The 13,569-nt window shown below is 39.8% G+C and overlaps 1 protein-coding gene across 1 annotated transcript in view; it reads right to left on the bottom strand.

The window, feature by feature from the left end:
- GLRA1 (glycine receptor alpha 1) overlaps positions 1 to 1,953 on the bottom strand; it is a 106,512-nt gene extending 104,559 nt beyond the window's left edge. Inside the window, exon 1 of the mRNA XM_003934049.3 lies at positions 1,763 to 1,953. Coding sequence (XP_003934098.2) covers positions 1,763 to 1,818 — 56 coding nt within the window. The 5' untranslated portion in view covers positions 1,819 to 1,953. The remainder of the gene's footprint in view (positions 1 to 1,762) is intronic.
- Between the last annotated feature and the right edge of the window lie 11,616 nt (positions 1,954 to 13,569).

Raw genomic sequence — 13,569 nt, 5'->3', positions numbered from 1 at the left:
TCTCCCTTTTGTGAAAGACAGTGTCTGGGAGAGGCAAATCAAGCATTGCATACTGTTCATCAAGAAAAAGAGAGTGTGTGGGGGGAGAAAGATGTGCTTGGTCCTATTAATTTGCTCTTTAATCTCTCTGGTTCAGTTCTGTCTCCTGTAAACCAAACAGAGAATCAATTTGCATACAAATGTTACAAAGTGCCCAACCTCCATACATTTTGTAGTTCTATTAAATATTCAGGGTAGAAAGGATCTGATATTATTAATACAATGCTTCCTGACCTTTCCCCCGTAACGTAGCCATGTTTTGATACATTTCACAAGGCCCTGGGTTGTTGTGCTTTTTCCTTCTGTCTGACTCTCTGACTATTTGCATTCTGATCTGTGGTCAGGACTCTGTGGCCTACGAAATAATTATGTGAACTGGAGATTAGAAGCTTTAGCATTGGGCATCTCAAAGAAGGGGGCATGCCTTTTCTTCATCTCAAGAGAAAGGCATGAAAATAGGCTGAACTATAGAAACTTACAATTTGAAGGGAGGTGTCATTCATTTAATAAACCAAACAACAGATTAGTCAAACCAGCAATTCCTGTGAAATGTAATAAAACAAAAATTATTTGCTGTTTTATGTTGGGAGAGGATAATATTTGGTGATCACTTATTTTAAAAAACAATTTGGAGTGGGGTTTTCAAATGACTGTTAACTCAATGCCACAGTAAACTATGAGAGACAGGCATCTAAAATGAGGAAGATTAATGATCCCTGCATGTCATGGAAGAATAATAATTTTTTTCAATTCATATAAGTGGAATTTATCATAACCATCTCTGAAGATGGTATGATTCACCCACTTACAAAAGGACTATCTATTTCAATGCTTCTTGAAGAGGTGATTTTTCACTTTTCACTTCTACTAACATAAGAATGCCAAGCTTTCAGGCAGAAAATTTTAACCTGAGAGAAGTGGATGGGAAAACTCAGCTGCTGAGTCAGGTAAAAGCATAGATTTAAAAACAAAACAAACAAGAATTGCTCATCAGTTCAGGATCTGCAGCTAACGGAGTTTGGAAAGGTGAGTGGGGGAAAGGAGGCAGTCAAAGTTTCAGAAGGGAAATGTTTCCCAGTATGTTCCTAAAGAGATCCACTCTGTACCCAAGTTCAAGCCTTTACAAACTGAGGTTATAACACTATTGTTTCCAAGTTACTAAGCCTTAGTAATTCCCCCACCCTCCTAGCAGAAAAAGAAAACAACAGCAAAAAAGGAGAGAAAATGAAATGCTCTGTGTCCAGCGAGTTTGAATGCAACCTTCCCCGTCACCGCTAGTTGTCACTTGGCTCCCAGACGGGAAAGCTGAGGTTTTCGGCACTGCGGTTAGGGAGAATGCAGTCCTAATTAAACTGAGTAACTCCTAAAGCTTCCCCTTAAAGTCCTCAGCCAAGTGAAAGCCAACATGCAGTGGGGCTGGGGACCAGTGGTGGGGGGTGTAGCAGGCAGAAGGACAAACAAACCGCAAGAAACAGGCAAACAGCTGCCAGAACAGCGACTGTCTCAGACCTTCACGCACAAGCCAGACACCCTGCGGGGTGGGGGGTGGGGGGTGGCGGGGGGCGGGAGGTGGGGAGAAAGGAGATGGGGGGGATGGAAGGACCCGATTGCAGGGAATACGGCACCCTTTTCCCCAAAATGTTGGGACCACGGACAGAGGCAGTCTCCGTACTCCTTCCCCCCATTTCCATCAGAGCGATGTGGTCAGTAGAAAATTGCATACCTGAAGAATACAATGGTCTCCCAAAGGTAGAGTCGAAGAGTATTGAAGCTGTACATTTTTCAGGTCCTTGTGCTTTGTAGTCCACGAGTTATGGGGGCAAAAATGTTTCAAATTGGCACTTACAAAACCAGAAAGCTCTATTGAAAAAAATAATCCAGATGTTAAGGGGAGGCGGGGAACAGGGGCGCGGAGGGAGAGCCCCAGGGGAAATTGGAGCGAGGGGCTGGAGATACCACGGACAGCGGCTGCTGCGAAGCGTTTCAGCACCACGGAGAGCGTCCAGCTCTGCTTTTCAGGAGCGCGAAGAGTATTGCTGTTTGTTAAACTCCAGCGTGTCTGTTGGCTCCCTGCGGCGCTGGGGAGGCACGTTTGGGGGTGGGTATATTTCCTTTTTTTTTTTTTTTACCCCTGTTTTTCTGTTTAAACGGCCAGCTCCATGCAAGGAAAAAAATCTTCTGTGGAGATCAGAGCGCTGGTCTCGGACCGTTGGATTGGGCGAGCATCTTGGGTAAAGAGAACAGAGCTTATGGCTCTGGGCCGGCCTGAGGCTGTCAGGGGCGAGGGGAAAGCTGTTGACGGTGCTGCCTTCAGTTAAATCTCGGAGAGTGTGCCAGGCTGGCGCATCGCAATCCAGTCTCGGAATCTCGTTCCCGTGCCTCGGTGCTGGTCTGCCGTCGCTTTGAGATTCCTGTTTCCTTGTCCCCGCCGAATAAGTTATGATCACTGCAGAAAAGGTGTCCCATTGCTCGGGGCCGCAGGCGTCAGAGAGCCCAGGGCAAGTTTCAGGGGCTACCGGGGTCCATGGCTACCCCGCCGGGCTCAGGAGCCCAACGCCTCAGATGCATCTCGGTTTTCTGAGCTCGCCCATCTTCCCTTGGTGAAGACTCCTTCAGATCTTCAGACTTTCTTACTGCATTAATTTAACAAACTGGAGGTGTGGGGGATGGGAGGGGTGATAGCCGATGGGAGGGGGCTGAGAGGAAAAAAAAGGGGGGAAAAACTCCTTAGTATCTTCAAACCCTCCCACTCGAGGTGTTCATTGGCCCGCGGCTGCGAAAACCAGATCTTCTCCAGGTATTAGGCCAATAGCCTTTTAGACGCTGGGTTGAATTTAACGCTTAGAGTGCTGGATGAGATCTGCGCAATCCCCTTCCCACCCCTAGGCTTCTTTCCGTGTAAGCGGTGGGGTGAGAAGGGTTATGGAATTAATCTCTCGAAGTCTCTCAAAGGGTTGCCTTGATTTTTAAAGAATGCAGTTGTATATGAGTAAAACAGTTAGTTCCTAGTTCAGACATGCTCTGGGCTCAATTGACCATTTTAAAAGAAAAGAGTTGAACCAGATGCCTGATTTTTTTTAAGCTCTGTAGTTATAATATTTGGCCCCAAAAAGAAAGGAGAAATAGCCACAAAGAAGTCTGATGGATAAAGACCCCCTCCAAGGTCACCACAGCTGGGAAATACGGGAGAAATTCTTTGAGCAGTTTCCAGGGTTGAGTGGGAAGTGCTGTGGCTGGCATCCTTTTGAGAAAGAAGAAAAACACCTTCTTCCAGCTGGACAGGAGACAGTTTTATTCGCCTTTTATGTGCTGGGGAAACTGAGCCTCACAAAGCGGTGGCTTGCTCCAAATTGATGGCAGAGCCAAGTTGTACACGCAGGGATTGTGCTATGACTCATATTCCATGTTTTTCCTTCCTCTGTTTTCCCACCTTATTTGAATCTTAGAAACCAGGTATACATTTCACTCTAAAGCCCATCTGGGGAGGTGGAGTTAATCAGATTTTCTCCAAGCTATGGGACTACAGGATAAATACTCTAAAGGATTTTCTGGTTGATTTGAACTCACTGAGACTTTGGGGACTCTGCCTCCCAAGGCTACTGAGAGAGGACAACCCCTCCTTCTTAACAATAATGTTAGAAACTCCTTTGGAGTGTTTGGAGGCTGGTTCTCTCAAGAATACTCATCAGCTCAGCTCCCTCCAAGTTTAGGTCTTCTCCCAAGCAAAGAAATCTGGGAAGTCTTGTTTACCAGCCTCCTGCCAGCAGGATTTCCCCTCCCCTCCCCCTGCACTACAATAGCACACTCCACACTACTGGTTCTTTTATTGTCTCCCACAGTCTAGAATTTCCATGATATTCTGCATAGTGACTGAAAAGGAAATTTTGTTTTGAAGGTGCATATTAATATGAGTTGGATACAAGTTTAAATATAATATATAATATATGTATTTTTTATATATGTAATCAGGAAGTAACCTTTATTAGCATGGTTTCTATGTGTCAGGCACTATTGTGAATTCACATAATCTTATTTACTTTTCACAGTCAAACCTTGAGGTAGATATTACCTTTGTATATGTGTTTGTGTACATTTGTGAGTATGGTTGGACAAAACCATCATGTAAGTTACTGTGTATATAAATTTATTGATGATTTGTATTCTGCCTAGTTCTGAAGTGATTTTGATGTGCATATGTGTATTTGTACATTTGATCTTGTAAATGGCTCTTTCTCCACATACACATGGATGTGTATGTATCTATGTGTGTCACTGTGTCACTGTGGTGCTCCTAGAAGTACTGAAACAAGCTGTAAGCTGGCAATTTTGTCCTGGTCCCTCATCTGACTAGGAAATACCTGCATAGCCAGGTGTGATGCAGTATGTGGAAATTTGTTTTTCTTTTCCTTCAAGGGTGCTGTGTGTATGTTGCTGTTTGTGAGTGTGAGTGAGTGACCTGTGCAGGAGGGGAGAGTAATTATTACCTGGGGTGGTGGAGGGGCACCCGTTTGTTAACAGACTTCTGTTTAAGGCTGATGTTTCATTTAATCAGCACACATGAAATGAGCATGTGCCAAGTATTGGGGATATGACTGTCTATAAGATAAACAGCATAGTATATACTGATAGCATATAAAATAAACAGTATATAAGATAAACTTCTGGAACATGCAGTTTCTTCAGAAGTTTGGTGGGAAGAGTCCCTGTTAGTGAACCTACACTTTTTACCCTATGCATGATATATTTATGCCTGTACAGATCTTTCTGTTCTTGTGTAGGTCACTATTGAAAATAACTGTGGGCTTGGTGGTCAGGGATTTATGTCCTTATATTATCTCTGCCTCTAAAAGACTGGATATGTTGGATAAATGACTAAACTTCTCTAGGTCTAAGTGAAACGAGGGTAGTAATTCCACTTTTCTCACTGCAAATAACTGCATAGAATAAATATTTAAGTTTAATCTTATTTTAACTCACCCTGCTATGAAACAAAAATCTTCAAGGAATGGAATGGATTGGCTTCAGTGAATGGTTCCTTTCTTTTGATAACTTTTCTGTGTAGTCTGACTCCAGTGTAGTTCTAATACTTGACCGGTCTCTTATAGGTCCTAGTAGCCACATCTGAATCCTACTAAAGTATGAGTAAATTCTGACACACAGTGAGACTTATTTTATCATTAGAAAAGATTCATTCTTTTATTATTCAAAAAACATTTATTGAGCATTTACTGTGTATCTGGTACTATTCTTGGCACTGGGGATATAGCAGGGAACAAAACAAACCAAGAGCCCTATTCTAATGGTATGCATCTTCTATTGGAAGGAGACAGAAGATAAACAAGGAAATATATCACGAGTTAGGCAGTGATAAGAATTAAAAAGAAAAAGGCAGGGCAGAGAGTGGTGTGGAGGTGCTGTTTTATGTAAGGTGATCAGATCAGAGAATGGCTCCTGAAAAGACATTTATTTAATTGAAGGAATTGAGGGAATGAGTCATGTGAACCTTGGGGAGGGAAGGAAAGCTTTCTAGACAGTGGGAAGAGCAAAGGCGAAAGCCCCGAGAAGGGAGTATGTTTGGAGTGTACAAGAAACAGCATGGAGACCAGTATGAGTGCAGGGAATAGTGATAGAAGAAGAGATTTGAGAGGTAACTGGGGACTAGACCATGTACTGCCTCCAAGACATTGTAAGAATTTTGGGTTTTGAGTGAGACAGGAAGCCATTGGAAGGTCTTTAGGAAAAGAATAATAAGAGCTGACTTAACAACGATGATAGACTGGATAGGGAAAATGTGGTACATATACACCATGGAATATTACACAGCCATCAAAAACGATGAGTTCACGTCCTTTGTAGGGACATGGATGAACCTTGAAACCATCATTCTCAGCAAACTGACACAAGAGCAGAAAATCAAACACCGTATATTCTCACTCATAGGCAGGTGTTGAACAATGAGAACACATGGACACAGGGAGGGGAGCACTACACACTGGGGTCCGTTGGGGGGAAATGGGGGAGGGGCGGGGGGGTGGGGAGGTGGGAAGAGATAGCATGGGGAGAAATGACAGATACAGGTGAGGGGACGGAAGGCAGCAAAGCACACTGCCATGTGTGTACCTATGCAACAATCTTGCATGTTCATCACACGTACCCCAAAACCTAAAATGCAATAAAAAAAAAATCGTAGAAAAAAAAAAAACATTTTAGCAAGATTAGTTTGGCTACTATGTTTAGAATAAAATTTCAGGGACAGCATAAGCAAAATGAAAGCAGGAAGACTAGTTAGGAACTACTGAAAAAGTCCGTGTGAGAAATTCTTTAAGATAGTCTTGCTCAACACTTTCATGTACAGAAGAGGAAAATTATATACAGAAAGGTTAATAAACTTACCCCTAAGACTCTTAGCACAGCTGGGACAAGAACACAAGTACCCTAATTATAGCTAAAGGATGTCTCAACTATTTTTTATTTTGTTCCAACTAAGATAAAGGGCATGCAGAAAGAAGGTCAGAAAAATCTATGAGGGAAGAGACTTTACTGTTTTTGTTACTGATAAATATCACATATTAGTATCAGATACTAAGTAATATAGTGTCTGGCACATAGGAGAGGCTCAGTAAATATTTATTGCAAGGATAAATGAGTAAAAAAAGGACAAAAAGATTTAGGCAGAGGACGGGAATACAGAAGAAAGAATGTAAGGAATATTGTTAATCAGGTGAGATTATGTTGTCCTGAGCCAGCTAATGTAATTAATGTAATGCCAAGCCTCTGTCCATAATGGCATTCACAGAGGACAGTGCTGTATGTTTCAACACTGCTTTGACAGGCTTGAATAATACTTTGCAAAGAGAGATAGATATTTGGAACAACTGAGCAGCTTGCCTAATTGTGTTGTAGTATGATGAATAACGGCCTGAAAATGGGTCTGTGGAAGAGTCTTTTCTCCAAAGAATTAGAGGCTTTCTGCCAGCTGTTTCTAATCCTAATCCAGAATGCTCTTGTTTCTTTCTTTTTTTTTTTTTTTTTTTTTTTTTGCAAAGCTATTATCTGTTCCTTTTCCTTTAAAAAACAGATCCCAGAACTACTTGGGAAATCTCAGTGATACCAGAATAATTTTTAGTTGTAAAGAATAGATGCATAAAATAATAAGAGACCTTTCGTCCCATCTTACTGGCGACTCAGTGTCCAGGAAAGCGGAATGACTGGATTAAGGTATCTCAACAAAACCGAATCCAGATTGGATGACTCCTATCTTTCAGGTCATGGTTTCCTACCCTTTTTCTGTGAGACCTAAAATAAAAGAAGAGGAAGTAAGATCTGTGATGAAGAAATGCTTCACATCAAAGCTGACCTGCCCAGAGACCAGAGACTCCTCTGTTTTCTTTTGTAGCCAAGTCTGTACTTCTAATTAGTGCCCTAACAGCTTGCTGTTCATAAGAGAATTTTTGTCATCTGCCTGTGCTTCATTTCCATCTTTCTCTCAAACTACCTCTGCCTCTTTTTTCTCATCTGCCCTGACCTGTTATTTCATATTTATTCAGGCAGTTTTCTTTCCTTCCTTCCTTCCTTCCTTCCTTCCTTCTTTCCTTCCTTCCTTCCTTCCTTTCTTCCCTCCCTCCCTCTCTCTTTCTTTCCTCTTCCCTTCCCTTCCCTTCCCTTCCCTTCCCTTCCCTCCCCTCCCCTTCCCTTCCCTTCCCTCCCCTCCCCTCCCCTACCTTCCCCTCCCCTCCCCTCCCCTCCCCTCCCCTCCCCTCTTTTCTCTTCTCTTTCTCTGCCCTCCTCTCCTGTCCCCTCCCTTCCCTTCCCCTCCCCTCCCCTCCCTTCCCTTCCCTTCTCTTTCTTTCACGGAGTTTCACTTTTGTTGCTCAGGAGAGATGGGATTTCACCATGTTGGCCAGGCTGGTCTTGACTTCCTGACCTCAGGGGATCCAGCTGCCTCGGCTTCCCAAAGTGCTGGGATTACAGGCATGAGCCATTGTGTCCGTTTTTCTAATTGTGTCTCTCATCTACTACTGTGTCCACAGAGACTTTTGCGATTAAGAAGGCTTGACATAGGATACACTGTTAATGAGTTTGCTCATTCATGCAAAGCTTTGTTCATCTATTTTAGAAAACACATATATCTTGAACACTGGTTGTGTGTCTGACACTGTGAGGTTTTACATGTCTAAATAAAGATTTTTTTTTTTTTTTTTTTTTTTTTTTTTTTTTTTGAGACGGAGTTTCGCTCTTGTTACCCAGGCTGGAGTGCAATGGCGCGATCTCGGCTCACCGCAACCTCTGCCTCCTGGGTTCAGGCAATTCTCCTGCCTCAGCCTCCTGAGTAGCTGGGATTACAGGCACGCGACACCACGCCCAGCTAATTTTTTGTATTTTTAGTAGAGACGGGGTTTCACCATGTTGACCAGGATGGTCTCGATCTCTCGACCTCGTGATCCACCCGCCTCGGACTCCCAAAGTGCTGGGATTACAGGCTTGAGACACCGCGCCCCGCCCATTCAGTTTTTAATACATATTTATTAAGTACTTTCTCTGTGCTAGGAACTGTGGAAAATGGTAGCACAAGAAAAGCATAATCAATGTCACTGGAAGGGAGGAGGTGATGTAAGAGATTCTTGTGCTATATATTTAAAACCCCTTTAACATTGAAGTACACATAAATATATAAATTTTGATAAATTATTTACAAAATGAACACTCACATAGACCATTAACAGCACTCTAGAAGCCTGCTTTTTGTCTTCTCCCAGTCATTATCTGCCAATGATATCTAGTAATATTGTTCTGATTTTGATTACTTTCATTTTGCTTGCTTATGATTAAATAAAATAAATCATCTTTGTTCTTGAGAGGGATCAACCTATAAGTTTCCTTTTTTAAAATGCCTTTTTCAGGTTTTGGTATAAAGATTATGGTGGCATCCTCAAGTTGTGAATGTTTTTTCTTTTCTATTCTTTACAAACATCCATGCAAAGTTGTGTTATTTCTTCTTTTATTGTTTGGGAGTGTTCATTGGTGAAGCCGTTTGAAAGTTGTTTAGTGGAAGGTTTATATTTTAAGGTTTAATTTATTTAATAGATATAGAACTATTCTGATTATATTTTTTTCTTGTATTGGTTTAATAAGTTGTAGTTTTGTAGGCATTTGTCCATTTTATTAAAAATTTACATTTGTTTGTATAAAATTCTCACAATCCTTCTATCTTGTTAGTCTATAGGATTTGCAGTGATGTAGTCTTTTTTGTTTTATTGGTAATGGTACTTTTCTTTTTTAAATTAATTATCTTTTTCTAGGTCATTATCCATTGCATTGGTCACTTCGTGTAACCAACTTAGAAATTATTTTCTAGGTTATAAATTTGTTTTCTATTCAATTTAATTTTCAATCAATATATGCATTTTTGGGGGTTTAATTTGGTTATCTTTTTCTGGCTTCTTGAGATGAATGTTTAGATAATTTTCAACCTTTCTAATTTTCATACATTTTTTTCCTTAGCTTTGTTTCAGCTGCATTTCACAAGTTGTGATAAGATTTATTTTAAATATTATTCAGTTCAAAATATTTGCTAGTATCACTCTACTTTATTCTTTCATTTGGGAGATATTTAGAAGTATACGTTGAATAATGTAATTCCATTGTTTTCTGGATGACACTGTATCTTTGAAAAGTCAGCAGTAGGTCTTATTTTTGATCCTTGTAAGGTAATTATTCTTTTGTTTTCCCTTGGTGGTTTTAAGAATTTTTATGTCTTTGGTTTCTGCCAGTTTTATGTGCTGTACCTAGGTTTGATTTTCATTACAAATATCTAGCTCAGGGCTTATAGAGCTTTTTGAATTTGTGCCTTGATCTATTTCATCAGTAGCCAGCATTTCATTATTGCTTTTTCTTTGTTTTCTCCTCTCCACCTGGACCCCCAACTGCACATATGTTAGGCTTTTTTCTTATGTCTCATATACTGTCAGTGCCCTTTTCTGCATTTTCTATTCTCTTTTCTCCTCTCTGCACCACCCTGGATTTTTTCTTTTCACTCATCTTCTCTTCTGCTGTGTTTAATCTGATTTTATACTTGTTACATTAATTTTAATTATTAAATTAGTTAAATATTAATTGTTTTAATTTCCAATGCTATTATTACCACTTACTTCTTCTTTTCTTTTCTTTTTAAAATAGATTCTTGTTCTCTGGTGACATTCCTCATCTTTTTACCAATTTTCTGGAATGCATTAATCCTGATTAAATTTCCTGTCTGATAATTCTAAAATATGGGTCATCTATTGGTATGTTTTTGTTATTTGATTTTTTTTTTTTTTTTTTTTTTTAAGATGGAGTCTGACTCTGTCACCCAGGTTGGAGTACAGTGGTACAATCTTGGCTCACTGCAACCTCTGCCTCCTGGGTTCAAGCAATTCCCCTGCCTCAGCCTTTTGAGTAGCTGAGATTACAGGTGTATGCCTCAGCCTTCCAAGTAGCTGAGACTACAGGTGTTTGTCACCACATCCGGCTAAGTTTTGTATTTTTAATAGAGACGGGGTTTCATCATGTTGGCCAGGCTGGTCTTGAACTCCTGACCTCAGGTGATCCACTCGCCTCAGCCTTCCAAAGTACTGGGATTACAGACATGACCCATGTTGCCTGGCCTTACTTGATTTTTTTAATCATAGATTTTGTTCATTTGTGTCTGTTTACTGACATACTTGGTATTTTTTGAGTGAATGCCTTATATTGTATGTAAAAAAATATAGTGGCACTGGATCGTGTTATCTTTGGAAAGGATTAAATTTCTTTTGGGTTGGCAGATAGAGAATGAACAGATCACCTTGATTTAATTATGGATTAAGGTGATTTTAAGCTGTTTCAGGCTTTGTGAGGATGTCTCTTTCTGATTTACCTTATTCCTTTGGCATACCCTATTAGGGTTTTAACTGAAAGCCAATTCTCTGCCTTTCTCTTTGGTGGGCCCTGAACTCCAATTTCTGTTCCCTCAACTCTATGAGACTGCCAAAATCACTGCCAAGCTTTTCAACCCTTAGAAGCTGCTTTTTCAAAATATGTTTATTTTGTCTTGTAATGAAGCCTTCTCTGACCTTCCTCCCTGAAGTATCCCTCCCATCACTGTCATTCATTTTGTTTTATTTTTAGATGTACAGAAAAGTTCCCATATATCCTTCACCCAATTTCTCCTAATGTTAACATCTTACATAATATGGTACATTTGCCAAAATTAAAAATCAATATTGGTACAGTTTTTTTTTCTTCTTGTTTTTCTTACTGTCTTGAGAGCAAAAGCAGGGTACTACATTGCATTTAGTCATTGTTTCTCTTTAGTTTACTACAGTGGTGTCAGATTCTCAATCTTTTCTTGTTTTTCATAGCCTTAATAGTTTGAAGACTGCTGGTCAGGTATTTCATAGAATGCCCCTCAATTTTGAATTTGGTTTTGTCTGATGATTTTCTTTTGACCAGACTGAGATTATGAGTTTTTGGAAGACTATCACAGAGATGAAATGATATCTTGGGGACACATGGCATCAACATAACTTATCACTGTTGATGATAATCTTGATGATTTGGTTTAGGTAGTATCTCTGCCAGGTTTCTCTACCATAAAGTTACATTTTTTTCTCTTCCCGTATTTTGTTCTTTTGGAGGTTGAGCCATTAAGTCCAGTTCAAACTTAAGGAGAGGGAAATAGCTCCACCTCCTAGAGGAGGTTATTAGGTATGTTTGCATGGCTTCTCAGCCTCTGATTACGTGTATGTGCAGCTGAGAATTTGGCAAATGCACTATGAGAAATCACATGCAGAGCTCACTTTTTTGTGGTTCTTTTTTTTTTTTTTTTGGAGTGGGGAGAGGATATTAGCTCCTCAATTTGTGGCTGCACTTAATTAATTTTTTTGTCCTTATATCCCAGTGAACCTGCCATGAGATCTAGGCCACTGCTTTCTGTTTTGCCCTTTTGCTGTGTACTGAGATCAGAAAATGTTCTAATTGAAGAAAGCACCAATTTAGGATCCACTTTGATGTATTTTCTTTCTCTCTGGCTCTTCAAGTTATGGTTGCTCCCCATTGCCTTCAAACATCTGATTTTGTTTTTGATATGGTTGCTATAGTTGTTCTCAATGTTTGTCAGATCCAAACTACTCCTTCATATCCAAGAGGCAATGAGGAAACACTGGAGGATCCCCATTACTCTGCACTATACCCATGGCTTCCCTCTGCTGGCTCACTTTTGGTCTCTTTGCCTGTCTCATCTTATGCTTTCTTCAGGGATCAGCGATTACTTTTCTATTCTTTCTCTTTCATCAAGCATTTTTTTTCTCTAGGTGTCACTTCTAGTTTTATATCCAACCCATAGTTAATTTTTCACATAGTTAATATTTGCATTGAATTCTCTTTGTACTTAGAATGAAATACAATTACTCATAGGACTTACATGTTCAGCCCTGACCTCCCCACTCTGACTATACTTCCTGCCATTCTTCCCATCTCTCACCAAGCTACAGACTTTTGTTCACTCTTGTTTCCAAGCTATAGACACAGATATTCACATAGTTGGTTCTTCTTGTCATTCAGACCTCAGTTAAAATGGTACCTCAATAAAACTTCTTATTTTCTTTCCTGGAGTACTTTCCCCATCACTATTATTTATTCCGTTTAATTTTTCTTTACAGCAATTATCCTTATGTGATTTTTGTTAATTTATGTATTTACTTTTTCATTTTAGAATATAAGCAGCACAGTAATAGAGACTTTCTTCTTCCCCGATCTATTGCTAGTGTCTGTAGTAGTTCTTGGTACATAGTAATCATTAGACAAATGAATGAAATTTTACAAGATTTATTTACACAGTGACTTGTACTGTATTTCATGCGTCTGATACACTCTCTCATTAAATTATCACAATAACTCTATGGAGTAGAGTCTATTAACGTCCCCGGTTCATAGAGGAATAATGCTTAAGGCACAGAGAAGATGGTCTTGTTCAGTTACAGCAGGTAACTGGTGGTATTAAGACTTAACCTCAAGCCTGGACTTTTAATCCCTAACATCATTGTTTTTAGACTTATGATCTGTATTGTACATTTTAGGTCATTAGTTATAATTAATTAGGTTTTCTATTAATTTCATGTGGGGCAAACACTTTCAATTAAAGAATAATTTTCGATAACAAAATATGATCGTATTCTGGATTTCCTTTTTGGGTTTCCATCACAAGAATTTTGAGAATTGACATCTGGATTTTTTTTTTTTTCACCTAGCATCCACTTATCATTCTTCTGATAATAGTATCTGGAGTTTATGTGAAGAATACCCCTCCCTCGTCCTCTGTTGGTAGGATTTGCCAAAGATCCAGGCATGGAAGAGCCTGACACAGGATTGGTCAATGGATATACTCCACTCCCTAAACGGAGACTTGCTCAGGAATAAACATATGACCTGAATCTATCCAATTGCAGTTAATTCTGAGTCTTGCTGGAAAAAGGCTCACTTTATTTATTTTTCTTTTAAGGCTTAACCCTTTGA

Source organism: Saimiri boliviensis, chromosome 1, assembly GCF_048565385.1.
Source record: "Saimiri boliviensis isolate mSaiBol1 chromosome 1, mSaiBol1.pri, whole genome shotgun sequence".
NCBI classification, from domain to species: Eukaryota; Metazoa; Chordata; class Mammalia; order Primates; family Cebidae; genus Saimiri; species Saimiri boliviensis.
This window is presented reverse-complemented; position numbering and strand designations above follow the sequence as displayed.